Genomic DNA, 20,096 nt, shown 5'->3' with positions numbered 1-20,096 from the left:
GAGAGTAGAAAGTGCAGAATAGACACATAGGGCCCATGGGGAGCCCCCACAGCAAAGCCAGATCAGGACTACAGAGGGAACAGACTGAAAGTATGACAATTAAAATTTTTCCTTTGAGCTACATGTAAAAATGTTATGCAAGACATTGTTACTTAAGTTTACAGATACTTCCACAAAAGATGCAGTCAATAATATGCAAGACAAGTGTGAATCAAAAATTTTATTTTTTTCCCCACATACATAAAAAAGTGAGTAAACACACAAGACAGCAAGTCAGAGAAACTAAACATATTTACAAGACAGTAGAGATATCAACTTTTTTCTATCTTCGAGATCAAGTCATCACAGATTTTCGTTAGTTCATCATTTTCTTTAGTCTGTGGAAGAAAGAAAAGAGTGAGTTTCAGGTATGTCCAAACTATGCTACCACCTTCTATTGAGTTCCAAGGAGACACGTTTGTCAGCAAATAGAAGAGAAAGTGCATTTACATGACAGTGACTTATGCAAATTTAAGGTAAAGGACAGTTTACTATGTCAAAGGGCACATGGCATCCTTGAGAGCCTCAGGAAATGAGCCAAAATCCACTGAACTGTTTCTACTTCTTCCAGACTTTCCCATAATACATGGAGAACAACTGACCCAGGAAAACCAGACTTTTCAGACTCAAAGTCTTTGTTAGGTACATGGAAATGCAAGACAATGACAGTTTAGATTTTAATCTTCACAAGACACTTTCAAATAATGCTTTTATACTTTCACTGACAAATGACAATTTCCAGTTTGTACAATTTCTTATATGGTTAAACCCTTTTAATAAGAATTCTTAACATAAAGCATTACTGTATTTATGACAAGGCCAAAACCAGTTCTGTGTTAAATGGTTTGTCTCATCTCTCCAGTTACAGGCCTACTGTTTCCTCAGCTATGCAAACCTTCGCCATAAGCCTGAAGATCAAAAAAAAACCAGGATTTTTCCATAATAGGAGTGTGTCAGCATTATCCATTTTTGAATCTTCAGTGCTGGCAGAGAAAATCATGACACAGTAAAACTGCATGCATTTCCAGTTGTGACTTTTAACCCTCAAAAAGCTTCTTCCTTTGAAGGGTTCCAACAAAGGAAACTGATGGCCCTTTACAAAACACTCTAAGACTTTATCTATGTAAAATGAAACAAAGTACAACGATTAATGGCCTGAACAATACTGAACACTTCAGTCGTATACAGTCAATCTGTATCAGTGCTAACAGCTTACAAGCCATGTTCATGAACAAGCTGAGCCAAAGAGTTATTCAAGATTTATTCCCAAATTCTGCTCTGTTTCATGTTTACTTGTTAGATCACCACCTCTTTCAGTAGTTCAGGTAACCTCCTGACACAGTAGCCCAGACTGATCACTTCTACAATCCACCTATGGGAACAAACCTCATGCTCCAAAAAAATCTACACATACAGACAAGTCCTGACATAATACAGTTGTGTCTTTGTTTTCAATGCCTATTTCCCTCACCCTGCTAGGACAGCAGCCACCAAAACCAGCAGTTAGCACAATTATTTCTAGCACTGGTACAGGGGAGTTCTTGACCTAGTCTAAGGCAATAGTTTGAAGAGGCTCACCCACGGCATTTTGACCAACCTTTTGTTCAAGGCTCCTCTCCAGAGACTGGTTCCTCATCTGTTCCTTGCGCAGAGTCGCTTGTAGCGCCGCAGCCTCTGAATCAGCCTTGTTTCGAATGTGGGCAATTTCTTCGTTTGCTCTGAAACGGTTGCAAGGTGGTGTTAATGCCCCCTTCAGTCAGCACAGCAAATCACACTAGATGCTTGTACTTTTGATTAACCTCAAAATTAAACATATGTAAGACAAGTTCTGGTATTATTGGAACACATTCTGCAGCAACTGTGAGCAGTATATACTTCACTCCCAGTACTTGGCTTCTTGACACGGTACTCACCGCTGCAGCTTTTCCTCTGCATGTGCCTTTAGTGCCTGATACCGCTGCTCTTCTTTTTTAATTCTAGCCAAGTAGTCCTCAGCACATTTTTTCAAAAGTTCTTCATTCTGTCCCAAAAATCAAGAACCTTAGTTAGCTTTTTACGTGCCAGTAGATGAAGAGTCTATTCACCTGACAAACAGGCTGTTTGAATACACCCGAGTGGCAGTATTTGCTCACCAGGGTAGCAGGAACAGTTGTGAAGTCCCACAGACCTACACAGACTAAAATGGCTCCTTTCAACCACCTGAACTTTGCAAACTAAGATTTATTCACCCTGTGTCCCTCCCAATACATTTATTTAGTAGCAAAACTGTAGTAAAGGTGAAGGTCACTAAAACTACCATCACTGGTTGGCTTCGTTTTTTTTGTTTTTTTTTTAAATCATCTTTGTCTTAAGCTGCAATTGTCCAAAGAATAGCTACAAATCCAACTTCTTCAGAGAACCCATGTAAAGATTCAGGCTTTGGACCCCAATGTAAATTAATACAAACATTAACAGCAAGAAAGTTACATTGCTAGGCACACTGTGATGATATTTTATTAGCTATTACAGAAAGTTGGAACTGCTTGAAACAAGTGCTAAAACTCCCTACTAATTGCAGTTCTTGAATTTAGCAACTCTGTTTCCAAGTGTGTTTCTGTGCTAAGGAAAGGGCTTCTGAATTTAGGGTAGAAATGGAAGGGACACAAGATGAAGGAAGCCCAAGAAGAAACTGAAGTTTTAACACAGACACCCTGCCTGTTTCCTCAAACTGAGACTACCATGAAACTTGTAATAGGCTAGTTTTAAGCTTGGGTTTAAGGATAACTGAATGAAAAAATCTGAAGGCGTTTTTTTAAATGTCAACTGAATCGATTTTCATGCATTTTATGCAGTAAGAAGCCATAGCTTATGTTCCTCATTAGCTTCCTTCCTCCAGCCTCTGAAGAAGCTGCAGAATGAAGGGGATTTTAGCTTTAACAAAAAACACAACTTAGTAAAGAGCATCCAATAAACTACTATCAATCTGACTCGTAATAGCAAACCTTCTTCAACATCTGTTCAATATGATGTAAGGGAAACAAGCTGCTCCTGTGCAGTAGTTGCTACATGAGAGTGTCTCTATGATAAACAAAAATGACACATGTGCAGCAAGAACCAGCTCACTTCTGTTCGAAGAAACTTTGGCTTCTAACAGATGTCATTATTATACTTTAAGTCAGTCACTAAATACAACAAGCTAGTAATTTTTTATCATCTTTAAAGAAACAACTTAGCACCTGGTTTTCCAGGTAGTGCCTATGCTAGCTAATTAATGGCTGCTTCTGAAATTCCACTATTTCCTCTCCACTAAGTCTCATTTATCTTGAAGGATATTATTTGCATTATAGCATCCTTACTCTGTGGTAACCCTCTAGTGCCTCTTTCTGCTTTTCAAGTCGTTTGAAGAGTTCAGAGAAAGACTTTTCCATGGAGTTGAGATCTGATAAAGCTTGCTGCTTCTCCTCCATCAGCTTCTGCATTTCTTTCCTTGAGATTTCCTTCTGCTTCTGAGAATCCTCTAGAGAAAGTGGAGATAACCCGTTACAGTTATTGCATTAGCATAAAGCTAGTTTCATAGAATAGACAGATAGCAGCCCCCATGCCTTCAATTCTTGCTCTGAAGCACAAAAGGGTTTCAACAACATGGCCTCTCACCTGGAAAGACACCATATCTGTGCTTTCAAGAAAGCAGTCCTTGTCTATTTGCTACACGCTACCTTACACCGAAATTAAGGCCATTAAACACTGATGACAAGGTGCTGGCCTAAAGCACTGTCTCTCCTGCAGTGTAGTCAAAACACTCCACCTGAGTTTACCATAACAGGAGCCTCAAATCTTGTGATAGAAGCAAAGAATTCAAAAGTATTTGTTTTCATTAAACATACACAATAGCTGGAAGATCTGAAGAAGACTGGGTTAACAAGTCAAACTAGCATAGCAAACCTTAGCAGACCTGAGCTATGTTTCCCACAGGCTCAAAGAAGCACAAAAAAGCTAGCACAATATTCAGTCTTCTTAAAGAACTAAATTTAAGCAAGGCATAGATGTGTCTATTCAGCTTTGAATTGAGAAAATGCACCTATACAACGAGAGTTTCACTAATACGTCTTTCCTAGTTTTGAAGCCACAAACCTGACTGAAGCAAAGGCTGGGTCCGTCCAGCAAGTACTCCTAGTTATATCTTGCCACTTAAATGATGTCAGATAATAAGCAGTTAACACAAAGTGCTGACAACCAGATCTGCCAGCTTTAATGAAGCAACAACTCACACTCCACTGAAGAATAAGAAAAAGTCAGATGTGTTCATGCCTGATTCAGGAACTCATTGCTACCTACCAAGTGATGTCATGTCTGTATGAATGTGCATAAAATTGTTAGTCTAACTATCTTGTTGGAAACCTTACACTAACCCTGGAAGCACTTGAAATATTAATGTCATCAGAGGTGAAGGAGTACTAACCTCACTTAGTTACCCTAGGCTAAGAAGGCCCCAGCCCCTCAAGGCATTCAAAGTGTAAATTAGGAACTTACCCATAACTTGTGTTATTGTCTGTTCAAACTCAGCAACTATTTTTCTAAAAACCATGAAAAAAAAATGTTGAACATATGTTAGAAAAAGTATCTGGAGTAAATAAGTAGATATAAAAGTCAAGACAGGTTCATACCCCATTTCCTGGTATTCCATATAAAGTTTATTATACTTGTTTTTCCATTTCTCAGTCTCCATCTCTTTCTCTTGAACCTGTGAGGGTGAAAAAGTAAACCTTCATTTCTTGCACAGAAGAGATAAAAATATTTGATACTAAAAACAGTCTGAAGGGCAGCTTAGGTATACTTATAACCCAATATGGAGAGAGATAAGTTCCAATTGATTAACAGAAACAAAATTGTTTCATTACAAACTTGACTCAGATAAGCTTTAGATTGATACATATTATTTTGCATACATGCCAACCATCATGTATTCATACCTAATATGTCTTCAAAAGGCAAGATCAACCTCTTGGCTACTCTTACTCACTGTACATGCAGATCATTAAAATTTCTGAGAGAACAAAACTGGTCAAGGAACATTCTCTCAAACAAGAGACATATTTCTCACCTCTTTACAAGGCAGACAAAAAAAAGCACTACACAAACCTGCTAATCTTAACACATGAGAGAAAAAAAAATACCAGAAGCCTAATCAAGATCAAGTTGCTGTTTGGAGTAATTTATGTTCAACACCAAAGCTGGAAACATGGTAGAGGGAGGATTAAAAGATTCCTCAACTCATTTAAGAATAATCATACCCATTTCACATCAGCTGAATTAAAGCAGAGCTCACAGTAAAAATATTAAGCAGCATAAGCACTCTTTGCTAAATGCAAAAACTGCTAATTTTGCCACAAAACTGCACAGTACACTGTAGTACACATTTTCTAGTATTTATTTTGGAGTAAACTCATTTTAAATTTATTGCAATATTTCAGATGACAGGAAGAGGGGCACAAGTGAAAATAGAATGTACAAAAAATAAAGAGGAAGGAGTAGTGATAGTTATGCTAGAAACAAATGTTACAAAAGCAAAACCACGTGAAGATGGAAACATGCCAGAAACTTTCACTTGCAAGTTCAGAAATGGTTCAGTAGACCTCAAGAAAGCACTTTCCTAAGTGCTGTATTTGCTTGGAAGGAAAATAGGTTTTCCCTTTTCTCCCACTCTCAACTTGTTTCAGACAAAAAAAAAAATCTTAAAATTTATTTTATCTTCCTTTAAAGTTAATATAGTAAATTCCAAGCCTTTTTACTTGTTTAAGTTACACAGCTGGAGTCATCCAGTCACACCTATAATTATGTTTGCATGTGTAAAACAGTTCTTTCAAACAAGAAATTAGAGCAGCAATTTTAAGATATTACAAGCTTTCCCCCTTCCTACCATATATAAATTCTTTATTTTAGATCAATGCACTAAAAGCTGTCCCCTGCTGCCTGCAGTACAGCAGTCAGGAATTTTGATGCTCCATTTTTCGCTCAAGTTAATTTTGAAGTGACATGATTAGCTTTGAGGGCATTTATGCTTAGATACTCCTCTTACATTATTTAATGTTTGTAAAGTTGCATAACCCAGAAGCCATAATGAATCAAGCACTCAAATTTTTTGAGTGGGCACATAAATCTTCTTGCATCAGTAAGCAATTGGGGTTTAAAGACAAATTCTGTAGTTCCAGAATATGCTTGAAATCCTATCAACTTCTTATTTCCCTCCCCCATTAATGTCTTTCTCCTCCAGAGTGAGCTCCAGATCTCACCTTCATTTTATTAGCTGGATATACTGTTGTGCCTTCAGGTCCCACAAAAAAGACAGACTCGATCACAGCACTGAACAGAAAATATTCAGATCACTGATGTTAAGCCTGACCATCCCAACTGATAACATGTGCTGACCAGTTCAAAGGCAGAACCTAACTAGAAATGAAGTTTAACCTATTTCATTAGGTATTAGCTCTCAGGAGTTTTATTCCTACAGCTCCCATCAAGTGCACAGCTTTTCAGAGTGAGATGCCTATGTCAAGTATGATGAGAAGACCTACAAAGTAGAGACTTATCCCAGATAATCTAAATAAAAGGAATTTCCAAGTTATGCCAAGTTCAGCTTTGCAAGGGCCACCATACCATTGCATCCATGTCTTTTTGGCTGTATTTCAGCACATCTATAATAGCATCCACAGCAGTGTCTGTAGAAGCAGCAAAAGGGACTGGAGGAACATCACCACTCAGGGAGTCTGGAATTAGTGGACCTGTGTCCTGTAAGGAGAAAAAAAAAAAAAGGAAAGTTTCAAGAGTCCTACTGTCATGCCATTGATTAGATCTATGTACATAATTCAATGCTAAGTCAACACAGATTACTTTAACACACAAAATACCTCCATAACTTTCTCACTTTAAAAGGTAACTACATGGTTCTAAAAGACATCTACATGGTGCAAACAGAACTGCTATCCACCAATTACAGCTATCAAAAGATGCTACAAAGCAGATGACACCACACTGTTCTCCACAAGCAAAAAAAAGACCATCTCAGGATGAACTGCTGTGTGCAGATCTGTCCATAAAAGGCTGTTCAAGCTATAAACCATAGACTATAAAGCATTGAGTTTAATGAAAGTGCAACTAAAAAGCAAGTTTCTCTTTTGTGGCTTCACTTGCATTAAAAAAAAAAAAATATTGCCTTACTAAAGTACTCTTAAAAACAGCTCAAGTTCTCCTACTCTACATGCAATGGCACCAGTTTTCACAAAAAAATTTTAATACTTAAGAAAATGAAGTCCATCAAAAAGTTCAACTTTGATATAAGTGAGTATCCAACCTGGTTTAAGACAAGAGTTTAAATAAACATTTATCACATTCTGTGATCTTTAAAGTATCTGCATAAGTCTCAAGAACCTAGGCTATCCCTTTCCCAAAATACCAACATGAAACCTGATAGCACTGTAGGCACCCTTACAGAAGTTGTAAATGTCCCCAGAAGATCTAGTCCTTTTGGTTTTTCTTCATTTTGAAGACTCACTAGAGGCTTTTCAGGTTCCTCAAGCAATTTACTTAAATCAGGAACAGGACTGAAAATAAACAAACATACACCATTAAATTCAAGTGCTGCCTTTCCTTGTAAAGCTCCTGTATCAGCAATAGTGTGCCCAGCAGGACCAGGGCAGTGACTGTTCCCCTGTGCTGGCACTGAGGAGGCCACACCTCAAATCCTGTGCTCAGTTTTGGGCCCCTCACTACAAGACACTGAGGTCTGGAGCAAGTCCAGAGAAGGGCACAGAGTTGGAGAAGGGTCTGAAACACAAGTCTGATGAGGAGAGGCTGAGGGAGTTGGGGGTGTTCAGCCTGGAGGAAAGGAGACTCAGGGGACAAGACTAGATGAAACAGCCCCAAGTTGCACCAGGGAAGGTTTAGACTGGACATTAGGTGAAATTTCTTCACTGAAAGGGTGATCAAGCATTGGAACAGACTGCCCAGGGAAGTGATGGAGTCACTATCCCTGGAGAAATTTAAAAGACATGCAGATGTGGCACTTGGGGACACATTTTAGTGGTAGACTCACAAATGCTGGACTAACTGTTGGACTTGATCTGGAAGTTCTTTTCCAATCTAAACAACTCTGATCTTATGTACTACAGCCTAGACTAAGTCAATACCTACCTCTGCTGAGATGGAGCTGTGATAATAGTCTCATTTGTTTCAATCAATTTCTGGTACTGTTTTCTCGGACTGTCTCTCAGTAGAGGGTCAAACTTCAAATACAGTGACTGTTTTCTTAAGGCTGACTCTTTGAACTGAAGGGAAAGAGGCATAAACTGGCAGATATGCTGTTTCAAAGCATAACACACACATCCCACCCACACACAAACCATCCTCTGGAGAGTGGGTGAGCCTGTTCTTCAGTGGCCAGAGCATTGTTCTCAAGAGAAAAATTACATAAGAGAACTCTGTGCCCACATGCTTAAGTCCTTATGTAATATCAAGTGAACTCAATCTGCTCACAGACAGAATCAAAAGGGCAAACATTTATGAACTACTCAAAACCAGCAGAAGACACTGAAAGGGAAGGATAGTATTCTAAGCTGAAGAAACAGTGTATGCCATTCACAGACAGTAATAAGGACAAACACAGTACGACCAAAACCAACTCCAATTCAGTGTATTCACTGTACATTCAGGGCTGCTCTTACTCTGGACCCAAGCAGGAGAAAGAATAATGAAGCTGAACCAATTAGAACATGACATGCCCAATTAAGAGACAAATTTCCTGAAACTGGTCATAAAGCAAAGGAGTTTAAAAATGTTTTTGAAACAATGATCTTGCACTTTCAAAGCATCATGCTGTTCTTGCAACCACCAGAAGTGAAACATCATCCACACTGGTTTCACTGCTATTAAAGAAAAAACAGCACCTTTGCAAATTGAAAGCAAGAGATCTCTAATTTTCAGTTCAATTGCTTATAAATACATTTCCTTTCCACCACCACCCCCTCCCTGTCTAGCCTTGTCACCACAATTCCTTTGGAACAGAACCTGTATTTCTGCAGACAATTCAAAGTGAAGTTATTTCACAAAAACATTTAAAAAGTTTCACAGTTTCACCTTTGCTTTCCCTCCCCACCCTGCCAGGGAAGCAAACAAAACATTTCAATGTCGTACTTACTGATGAAGTCCCAAATTGTTCCAGATAGTCTATTTCTATGCCCGTTCCTAGGACTGGAAAAAACCAGAAAAGATACAATGAAGATGTCATACGGTCTTACCACAGACAGAAACAAATGGATATGTGTATAAAGCAAATACCGCTTTCATTCTCATGAGTTCTAGTTCTTCACTTCTGTAAGTATATGCAGAATTTAACACAGCTGAAGAACTTCTGTTGTTCTGTGGTTAAAGTGACAAGCACACTCAGATATTCTACTATTTTTCACAATGCCCCATGAAAGAGTACAGTTGTCAGTCTCACTATTTAAACTGGCACACAGCTCAGACTTGAACAATGAAGTTATAGCCATTTCCCAACATACTGATTCCACTCCACTCTGAAGGTCAATGACAGACTGCACTGCAGTGAAATAATTTCCTCATCCTTCCACACAATGCATCTACAAGGAATAACCCCACCAAGTGGTCAAGTCACAGCTGTGTAGGAAGCTTTCAAGACAAGCATGCCAGTGCAGAAAGACTGTCCACACCGTAATATGAAACCAGTATTCAAGTAGTGCTAAGACTGCAGTAATCTACAAGACTCACAACTACAAAGTTACATTGCTCTCAGTTTACAAAGGCTTTAATACCAGAAATCATTTTAAAGGAGTGTTTTTTTTCAGCACAGAAAACTGCCACAGAAACTCTAAACAGATTGTTTCTGTACCAGCCTAAATTTTATCCTCCCAGGCAGCTGAACACTAATACCCAGCTTTGTGAACTTAGGTTTAGGTACTTTTCCCAGCACTGCTAGTTATTGTAGGCTTTGCAGTCCTTTCAGAAGTGTAGAATAAGAGACAAAACTAAAATTCATGCCAAAACTGAGATAGAAAAAGATATACACACAGGTTATTGTAACATTATATTTTCAGTCTGTTTTAAAGAAATGCCCTTACCCTCAGATGATGGTCTGAAGAATTCTTCAGGTTCAGCATCAGGTGTCCCCTCAACTGCTGTTATTTCAGTTCTGTGGGAAAGAGGTTTAACTTCTGCAGATACTGACTTTTTTCCACTGTCAGAGGAAACCAAATTATCTTGAGAGGGGACATTATGAGCTGAAGACAGTTTGGATGCGTCCATTTGCTCCTCCTGATTAGAAAAAAACACAATCTTTTACTGTTAAAATAATTACTTAAATGTAATGAAAATCATTATAATGATCAAATTGGTTTGTCATAAATTAGCTGGGTAGCCAACATAATGAAACAAGAGTTCACAGGCATAGAAATTAAACTCCCAACACTGAGTTCATATTATACAGGAGTCACTTTTTTTTTATAGTCCACACCCTTATGTTTGTCCTTATATGTGACTGCTGATCAAAAAAGATACTAAATATCAAGGTACCAATTTGGCTGTCTCTGATGTTACCTTCAAAAGACAAGTCCACACAGTTGATATTCCTTTTAGAGTTGCTAAAGATGCATAAACCCAGTAATTCTTAGACAAAATATCAAAAATAGGTTTCACAAGATTAAGTCACTAAGTCAACTCTTCAATGAAACAGCCTGGTAAGAACTGGTTATCTTTGTTATACCTTACCATGTCTCTCTCTTCTGGAAATTCAGCTTCTGCTTGAACTCCTGGCTTCTCTTCTGGAGCTCTTGGCATGTCTTCTACCACACTCTGCTTAACAATTTCCCTAAAGAAAGAAAAAAAAGAAAATCAAAATTTAAGTCACACAGGTCTGAATTCTATATTACCAAATACACTGAACAAAGTTACCTTCTTTGAGAGTTTTCACAGCCCAGGAAGCTTTACAGAGGGCAGGGATGTAAATTCACTGTCTTGCCTGCTGACAACTTAAGTGACAGAAAGCTCTCCCTCCATCAGAAGCAGTGTTATGTAGGAAGCAGAAAGTCAAAGCAGTATCACTTATTTCTATTCACTCAGCACTGTTCCCACATTTTCATTTGTTAGGCTCATTACTATTTTTTAATTAAAAGATAGGCTTTTTGTTTAATTAAGAACAGAATTATAGGAGCCTGCTCCTCTTCCCAAAGCAATGCTATGCTGTATTAGTGTAAAGCACAGAACTTCACTAGGGAAATCCAGTACTTCAGTTTGTGCTGTCAGCAGTAAATAAACTTCTCACCTTGGTAAACAGTAACTTATCACATCACACAGGGAGCAAGAGAGCAAACATTTCTGTCAATCGATCAACTTGTGCCAGTTCTGACTGTCTGTAGCAACACTGACACTTTAATAACTAGATTTTCTAGGAAAGGTAACACATAACATATTCCATTCCCAAATAAAAAGTTTGTGGTGCCAAAAAAAATGCAGGTTCAGAGACAGGGTTTTCTATTGGAGATAGCATTTAGATACCAAGAACACACAGGGCAGAAACAGCACCTCAGACCAGCAGAAAACAGAACTGCCTGCTCCCTGGGCATTTGATTTAAAGACAGTAGCAGTCACCTGGTTCTCCACATTTTACTCTGATCTTGGAGGAGTGGGGAAAGAACCAAGACCCAATGCTCCTTCCACCTAAGCCTGTTCTCTCCCATTCTTCTAGATTTAAGAAGAACTTTTCCCTAGAGTTAGTCATCTTAGGATAGTCTCCCCAGTGAGATCTTTGCTGTTGCAACATAATTGTGTCAAAGATTACAACAACAGACTCAGCCAATGTTGGAGGGAAGAAGTCAAAGTAGGAATCAACTAGCTAGATACTATCTACCTTTCCTCACATGGGTTTGAGGTGCTTCTGCATTTAGCTACACATTTACTTACGGATTTTTAGGTTCTGATTTTTCAGGAGTTTCCAAGGTACTTGGACAGTTATCCTGTTCCACTGGAAGAGGGTCCTTTCTTGAAGTGGTACTATCCTGCTCCTCTTGCAGGTGAACTTTCTGAGGGCTGGGCTTAGAACGAGGCGAGGTGGAAATTTTGGAGCCTCCTCCAAATGGATTGAAGTTTGGATCATCAAGTTTGTCCCAGTCAAACTTATAAGATGCTTTAGGAAGAGGGATTTCATCTTCCACATTACTTTTATTTTGCACTTCAATATTCTCTGGTTTTGTTTTGGTAACAGGAATTCTTTTGGAAGGTGGTTTAATTCCAGGTCTTTTACCTAGTTTCCTAGGAGGTGGTTTTTTAGCAGTGGCATCATCAAAGTCAAATTCCAGTTTTACTGGTCCAGCCTTGGGGACATCAGGCTTTTCTGCAGGCTTCCCTTTGGAGATGGCCAGATCTTCATCAGGCTTTGATTCTTCCGTGGAAGCTTTTTCTGCTACCAAAACATCCTGATGCTTTGATTCCCCAGTTTTAAAAGAATCAGTTACATCAGAACTACTGGGACCTAAACTGCCAGGTAACTGTCCAGGAGGTGTAGGTGCCTCTGCTAATCCCACTGAATTATCAGTTTGGCTCACATCTGTGGAAGGAGGTTTCACACCCTGCTCAGAGTCACTGAGAGCTTGCTTAGGGGACAGTGTGGATTTATTAGACTCCAGCTCACTCAGTGCCGGGTTTTTTGCAGAGAATAAAGGCTTTTCTTCACTTAAACACTCTGTATTCACCGTGGTTGAAGCAGAAGGACCTGTATCTTCTGTCAGAAGAGAATCATTACTTTTTTCAGAAGTTTTCTTGGGGCTGCTAGTTACTTTTACAGGAGACTTCTGCAGATTTCCAGGAGAATAAGGCAACTGTGCTGAACTCTGAAAAGGATTGATGTCATCTAAGTTATCGAAGTCAATACTGTAGGATCCTCGGCTCTTCACTGGCATCTCATCATCTGGGTAAGAAGCCACGCTGACCTTCTCTGGCATTTGTGTATTGTCTGCTTCAGGCTCAATCTTTTGTTGACATGTGCTGCATTAAAAAAAAAAAGACCACACATACCATAGTTATTTTTCAGGCATCTCCTGAAGTTATCTTTAGAAAGATACTTGCACAAGTAGCTTTGCACGCTCAGAATAATTTGATTTTTTTTGCAATAAGTCAGCTGACAGCAAAATTATATTGTAACAGCCAGAATTCAGTTGCCACCTGAACAGTCAGAAGTTACAAGCTCAGGTATACAAGAACTACAGGGAGATCAATCCTAGAAGTTATCCAGTGTTCTTAAGCTACCTGTTCTACACAGCTTTGTTATCTTATGACAGCCATTCCTGGAGACTGCTCTGCTCAGCAGAGCATACAGACATTGCCCTTTTACTGGACAGAGAAACACACATTGCTTAGGAGAAGTCATTGACAGTAAGCAGCTCAAACACAAGCACAGCTCCTGGTTCATCTTCATGCAGATTCATCTCTGAGTCATGACAGACTCAAGTCTGGGACCAAACCAAGTCATGATTCAGGTTTTCCCACTCTAGTCATTCCTTTGTCTGGTCATTCTGGCAAGCATTTTCCTCCCAAAAGTATGCACCAGCATTTCATCTACGAGGGCCTACATACCAAAAGAGAACCTGGACTTCAGAAACTCCAAGTTCCCTAAAACAGTAGATCTGAAGAGCAGTGATATACAAGAAAATACTTCTTCAGTAAGAAAGTAAGACTCTCTATCAAAAGAAACAGGTTAAAGAGTTTGTGTACTCACTATTGCTAAGAATTCTACAAGTTATTGCTCTCCACTTTATTTCCCCAAATTCTACACAACTTCTGAAGTTTAGCCTCAGACTACAGAGAGTTAATCCATTACTTCCTGAAACAGGATTTCCTCCCATTGTTTAGTCCCTTCGTAAAGTTCTTATTTCTATGTGCCATCCTTATCTGCTGCAGAACAGAACACGATTAAAAGCCACTCACTAAAAACTCCACTTTGATAAACTCGAAAGCAAAGGCGGGAGATAAGAGCTGAAGTTCTTCTCACCCGGTTTGAGCGCCTCTTCCCTGCAATAGCTCAGCCCCAGGCTGCTCCGACTACTCAGGTCCCTCCCACTCTACTCTCCTTCAGTGTTTAACCTAATAAATGCCAGTCAAGAGCGAGACACCTTAAAATGCCCATCACTTGTCAAGTGACACCCTTCAGCAACACCGAGCCCAGCAGATTATCTGCTACAAACAAATCTTCACATTTTAAAATTAGAAAGGACAGTACAAGCAATGTGTTGACACGTAATTATGCTCTAACTAAAACCAATTCAGTGTTGACCCTTTTAACTCACTTGAACTTTATAAGTACTAAATCTTTGTTTATTTGTGCAAGCAATGAGTTTGGGGCATAAATGACTAAGTCATTTAATTGTGGTGGTTAGCTCAGAAGTACTTTTCTAAACTAGACTACACATGAAAACAAACAGTTGAAGCAAATTTTTACATTTAAAGAACATTTAAGTGTTCCCACCCTTCTCCTTTCCCTCCCTTACAAACAACAAAAATAGGGGTCAAATGAAAGTACTTGGTAGTTAAAAACAAACAAAAGGGTCTATTTGCTTGCCACCGGAAATTACAAGCCTCACATGTTTATACAAGTTTAAAGGAGGGGCAAAAAAAGTCAGTAACAAAAACATGCATTGAGGTGTCTTAAATATTGTCATGATACCCTCACATTGAAACATGGTAGATTTTATGCTCCTCTCTAGACACCTTTCATGAGCCATTTTGAGACTCAGCTGCTAGACTATAAAGGCACATAAACTTGTGTGATTGATGTTATATTCACTTTGTGTTGCTAGGGTTTCTTTAATCTTAATACTCACTGAGTATTCAATTCAAGTTAACCCTTCAGCAAATTTATCTCTTCAGATTTTTCTCCTTAAGGCACAACAGTACTTAACATACAACAGAAGATATTTTAAGGCTGAGCTTTAAAAATTAGCTTCAGAATAGTCGCATTCTCACATGAAAACTTTAGGAAACGGTTTTGTATTCTCTACCTAATGTATCTTTTCTCTTAAGCTATTTATCCATACCTTAAATCATCTCTATGAAACCAGTTATAGAGGAATTAGAGTTCAGTATTCAACATTACAACTGAGATGAACTTTTCTTAAAAGTACTTTTCTTAAAAGTTACCTTTGAAAAAGTTCATGCATCAGTCAGCATTAATTTTGGTCCTTTCACGTAGTTTAGATCTTGTCATAAAACACAGAATGACATTTTAACTATACAGTTCTGTAATGCTGAAAAGTTAGCTTGAGCACATCCCACATGGCTAATACAACCAGCAGTGAATTCATTACTCACTCAGCATCAGGGAGTGCACAAAAAACATCATCCACCGAGTCTTCACAGCAATCATCATGTGTAAAAGCAGTCTCAAGTTTGTCTGTCATAGTAGGACTTAGGATTTTTCGAGTCTGAGGATCTCTTTGAGGAGTCTGAAAGGTTACCTTGAAGAAAGGGGGGGCAGGAGGAAGAAAAGGGAAAAACATGAGCACGATATTTTTCAAGCTCCAAATAGCTTATGCATTCAGTAGCAAAGACTACAGAAGGAGAAAGAATACAAGCAATGCAAAAGCAAAAGTTTACCTTCATTGCTTTTGCCACACTTTTTGGTGGCAAGTTTTCTTTCTGAGACGGGCGTAGAATGGAAGGTCTCCCTGTAGGTTCCGGCGGTGCCAAGAAAAAGCCACAGTCGTCTGCTGTTAGATCATCCTTAATGTTTCCTCCATTTTCTCCATTTTCTGCGTTTAAAATCTGCAGACTCATTCTAGAACATCAACAAACCCAGCACCACAGCATGAATGAGAGGGTGTGGTCAGCCAGATGCACTTTCAGATAATGGAAGAAGTTGGCAGCCTGGCACCAGCTAGCAAACACTAACAGCTTCAAAGGAGTTCTGGAAGTATGGAAAGCCTTCGTATGGAAAGGTGTATCTCAGAAGACTCAAAGTATCTAAATGCAGCACTGCACAGCCCTTTTGGTAGGGGTCTGAGAGGTTAATTGTTGATAGTATGCCTTCCACAGTTCACATTATACCCTTACTAATTAAGCCACCATCCTTCAAAGGGAGCTCTGTCATCTACAACATTTCCTCATTCCCAAGCCCTTAAGCCAGCAGTGACTTACAGCCCTGTCTCCTTTATAGGGGATCCAGCTAAGCAGAAGTACCACTTCTGCAAGGGCCACGTGACAATCACTTCTCTATTTTACTCACATGGTCTCATTACTACATTGTACAGCAACAAACAGCAAAAACAAATTTCATTAGTTAGGGTGTGTTTAGGATCAGAGTCCTGAATCAAATTATTTCGCTTTTTCCTGCACTCTCTGAGCACGTGCTGCTTTTGTAAAACACATAGTACATAAAAATCCTTTGCAACATAGACATTATTGCTATCAAATCTGGGAAAAAAAAAGTCATTAAAAAGGTATTTCTTAAATATTGTTCTTATATTTGACAGGTACAAGCTTTAGTCGATCATATATGCTGATCTAGTCTTACTAGTGTGAAGGACTTGAAACTAAAGCCTTTGCTGCAACTAAGATTAAGGATGAAAAATTAGAAATTTCAAATATGGCAGGCAAGTTATAGGTACTTGAACTTTGTCTACCTTTTATTCAAGTCTCTGCTGTTCTTAAAGGTTTGACACTAACCTTCAGTGGCACTACGGCTGCTTTTTAAAAAAAGAAAGACAGAAGGCATGGTAAGGAAGATCTGAGTGTAATCACTGTCCACAAAGGATGACACCTGAGAAGTGCAGGTACTTATCTGGAACACTGCTATCGAAGCAATTTATTTCATAAGAACTGATGTGTTGTCTTGTAGCACCTATGCAAGATAACTGGTATCATCAAGTAACAAGATGTTGGCTTCCTGCAACTGATAACTATTCCAAGTGATCTCAAATGCTTGATCTGACCAAATAGCTAATCCTTATCTTCTTTTTCCAGATGAATCCAGAAAATCAGCTCAGGAAGACTAAAAGTGATTGTTTTCACTTGCATAAAGAGGTAACAAGAATACTCCAACTGAAAATCTTAAGTCACATTTTCAATCTCATTGCTCTTATGTATTTAAATTTCTGTATTTAGGCTTCTGTACACATTTCCTCACTCTTACATTAATCCTTACAGGAAAATTTGCTTCGTACTCTCCACAGAACTCGGCTACTTTGTCTGCAAGCCTGACAACAGAACTTTTAATCAGCAATGGAATGCAAACAATGGCTACAGAAGCAATGGCATGCAAAGCATGCCTGTATTAGCTATTTCTTCATTCCCTCTTTATTCATCATATTAATGCTTTAGCTCAAGTTATTCTGTATATAAAGTACTTTTACATTAACCACTTTTAGAACTTGAAGTGAACTTTATTGCTTTCTTTCATTCCAAATTAAAATCGAGACAACAGATCAAGTGAATCTTTACAAACTAGTTTTTTGCTGTGATTACTTTAGAAACAACTGTAGGACACGATAAAGTTGTAAACACCTTCTAAAAGCCCCATAAGTAGGGGAGGTTTACTTGCAGAATTTTTCAGCTTTCTCATTGAGATACTTGTACACCATTGCTAAACCAAATTCAGATCATTAAAATACCCAATAAATTGACACTACATACATACACCATATGTACTGAGAGTTTTAGATATTAAATCTAAAAATTAAGTTTCTTTCCAGGATTAAGTCATTAAAAGCAATTCAGCATTTATTTAAAAAATTCATGCTCAACATTTGATCTAAATTGTACTTCACAAGTTCGTTAGCTAGTAGCTATGATGAAGGGGAAGGGAGCCTTTATTCATATCTTTGTTTAAAGTGGTCAGTGTCCAAGGCAAGTATTGTGAAAGGCAGCAGGTTTTCCCACTAGAGCAAAACAGTTCAGGGCCAGGTTGGACGGGGCCTTTAGCAACCTGATCTGGTGGAAGGTGTCCCTCCCCCACCAGGGGGTTTGGAACTAGATGATTTTCAAGGTCCCTTTTAACGCAAACAATTCCATGAGTCTATTAAAAGTTCACAAAAACAAAACTGCTCCTAGCTTTTAGAAAAATATTTATCCGGGCACAAGCAGTAACCTGTCATTCTGTGTTTGAGAATAAGCATAAATTCAGTGACATCAGGTACCTATGATTTGTAAAGTGGGGGCTTCACGGCAAGAACCTGTTATTTAACAAATACAGGGCAAAACATCCAAAACGTCAACATGGTCTCCAATGCCTGAAAAAGCCACTGAACAAGCAGGGCAAGGATGGAATTTTTCTAGTTAATTATCCCTCTGAACTCCTCCAGCAGCAGAGACGCAGAGCTCTCACTCATGGCAAAGTAACTTAGTACGTGCTGTGAATATTTCCATACAAATTGACACAGAGCTGACTGTTATATATACACACATATGTTTAGCGCAAACATATTCGGAACAAATAAACACTCTCCTGGTTAACCGACTCACTCTATCACCTTCCCTGACCGCAGGGGAGGAGCAGCAAGGCCGGGGAAGGCTGTGCTCCGGGTAGCACCATCCCTGCCCACCGAGCAGTGCTTTAAGTAAAAAAAAAAGAAACTCAAACAAACAAAAAACCCCACAACCCTCCCCTAGCCCCCCTTTACCCCTGAATCACCCCAGTCCCCGATCAGCCCCACATCATCCTCAGAACACAGTGAGATGCTCCCCAAGGTCCTCGCCTCATCCTCGAATTCACAGTGGGAGGCACCCGAGCTCCACCCGCGACGCCCTCCTCCCGTTACTCCCAAGCTCCTGCCTCTGCTTCATCCCTGCACTGACAGAAATTCCCCCAAATATCTTAGTCCGAAGCTCATAGAAACGCCCCTGAAACGCCTCGACCGGAGGTGTCCCCAGTCCCACCCCACCCCAAGCCCACAGAGGGGTCCCCGAGCACGACTCCCAACATCACAAAGTCATCCTTGAGCTCCCCCACAAGCCCCACAGCACCCCAAGCTCACAGAGGGGTCCTCAAGACGCTTCCTCCAAGTCCCACCCCACCCCAAGCTCACAAAGAGGTCCCCAAGCTCCCTTCAGACCCGCCCCAGCCAGCCCCAAACCATCTCAAGCTCAGAGGATTCCTCAGGTCTCCACACCTCCCCAAGCTTCCCTCCCCACCCCACAGCACCCCAAGCTGACAGAGGCATCCTCAAGCCGCTCCTCAGTCCCACCCCACACTCACTGAAGGATCCCCGAGCCTGTCCCCCCACCCCAAGCTTACAAAGGGCTTCCTAAGCCCACCCCCACAGCATCCAGACTCACAGAGGTGTCCTCGAGTCCCCCCCAGCTCACATAGGAATTCCTGAGTCTCCCTCAGCCCCCCAAACTCACAGAAGGGTCCCCGAGTCTCCCCCAGCTCACAGAGAAATCCCTGAGTCTCCCTCAGCCCCCCAAACTCATAGAAGGGTCCCTGAGCCCCCGCAAACTCACAGACGGGTCCCGGAGTCCTCCCTAGACCCCTTAACTCACAGAGGGGTCCCCGAGTCCCCCCTCCCAGCCCCTCGAACACACAAAGGAGTCCCCGAGCCACCTCCTCCCGTACCTGCCGGCGGTTCCCGGGACCCTCCGGCGCTGGGCTCAGGCGGCGCGCGCACTTGGGCCGCAACACCCCCGCCCGGCAGCGCCCCTTCCGCCCCCGCCGCGCGATTTCAAACCGCAACGGCAGCCCCGGCCCGCCAATGAGCGAGCGGCGCTCGGGACGCGCCCGCCAATCAGAACAAGTGCTACGAGGGAAGGAGGGGGGGAAGGGGCGGAGCCGGGACAGCTCGACTCGTGGCCGTTGCGCCCCTCGCGGAGCGCCCCCGCGCGGGGCAGGGCGGGCACTGCAGGGCCAGGGGGGGTAAAACTGAGGGGGGATAAACCTGGGGGGGGGTAAACGGGGGGGGGACCCACCGGGGGGGGATGCGCCCGGGGGGGGGGGGATGCACCGCCACACCTGATCTGGTGCGAAGTGTCCCTGCCCATGGCGGGGGAGGTTGGAACTGGGTGATCTTTAAGGCCCCTCCCAACCGGTT

General features: G+C 40.7%; 1 protein-coding gene across 5 annotated transcripts; it reads right to left on the bottom strand.

Annotated features, from left to right (window-relative positions):
- Positions 1-201: 201 nt before the first annotated feature.
- Positions 202-19,730, bottom strand: TACC3 (transforming acidic coiled-coil containing protein 3). 5 transcript variants are annotated; one of them, XM_027662676.1, is made up of 16 exons: positions 19,625-19,730; positions 15,670-15,850; positions 15,385-15,530; positions 11,986-13,065; positions 10,795-10,894; positions 10,149-10,341; positions 9,209-9,261; positions 8,206-8,339; positions 7,505-7,616; positions 6,673-6,804; positions 4,683-4,759; positions 4,549-4,592; positions 3,375-3,535; positions 1,953-2,059; positions 1,637-1,757; positions 202-377 (listed from the first exon to the last, which is right to left on the bottom strand). In XM_027662676.1, exons 2-16 carry the CDS (start codon positions 15,847-15,849, stop codon positions 312-314), a joined length of 2,706 nt encoding a protein of 901 aa, XP_027518477.1. In that variant the 5' UTR covers position 15,850; positions 19,625-19,730; the 3' UTR covers positions 202-311. The 5 variants fall into 5 exon arrangements, with proteins under 5 accessions (XP_027518477.1, XP_027518479.1, XP_027518478.1 ...); XM_027662678.1 differs by having other exon boundaries at positions 10,149-10,338; XM_027662677.1 differs by lacking the exon at positions 19,625-19,730 and adding an exon at positions 19,513-19,619.
- Positions 19,731-20,096: the final 366 nt, after the last annotated feature.

This window comes from Corapipo altera, unplaced genomic scaffold (genome assembly GCF_003945725.1).
Source record: "Corapipo altera isolate COAL_440 unplaced genomic scaffold, ASM394572v1 95, whole genome shotgun sequence".
Classification (NCBI taxonomy): domain Eukaryota; kingdom Metazoa; phylum Chordata; class Aves; order Passeriformes; family Pipridae; genus Corapipo; species Corapipo altera.
The sequence above is the reverse complement of the archived record's forward strand: the minus strand, read 5'-3'. Positions and strand labels throughout refer to the sequence as shown.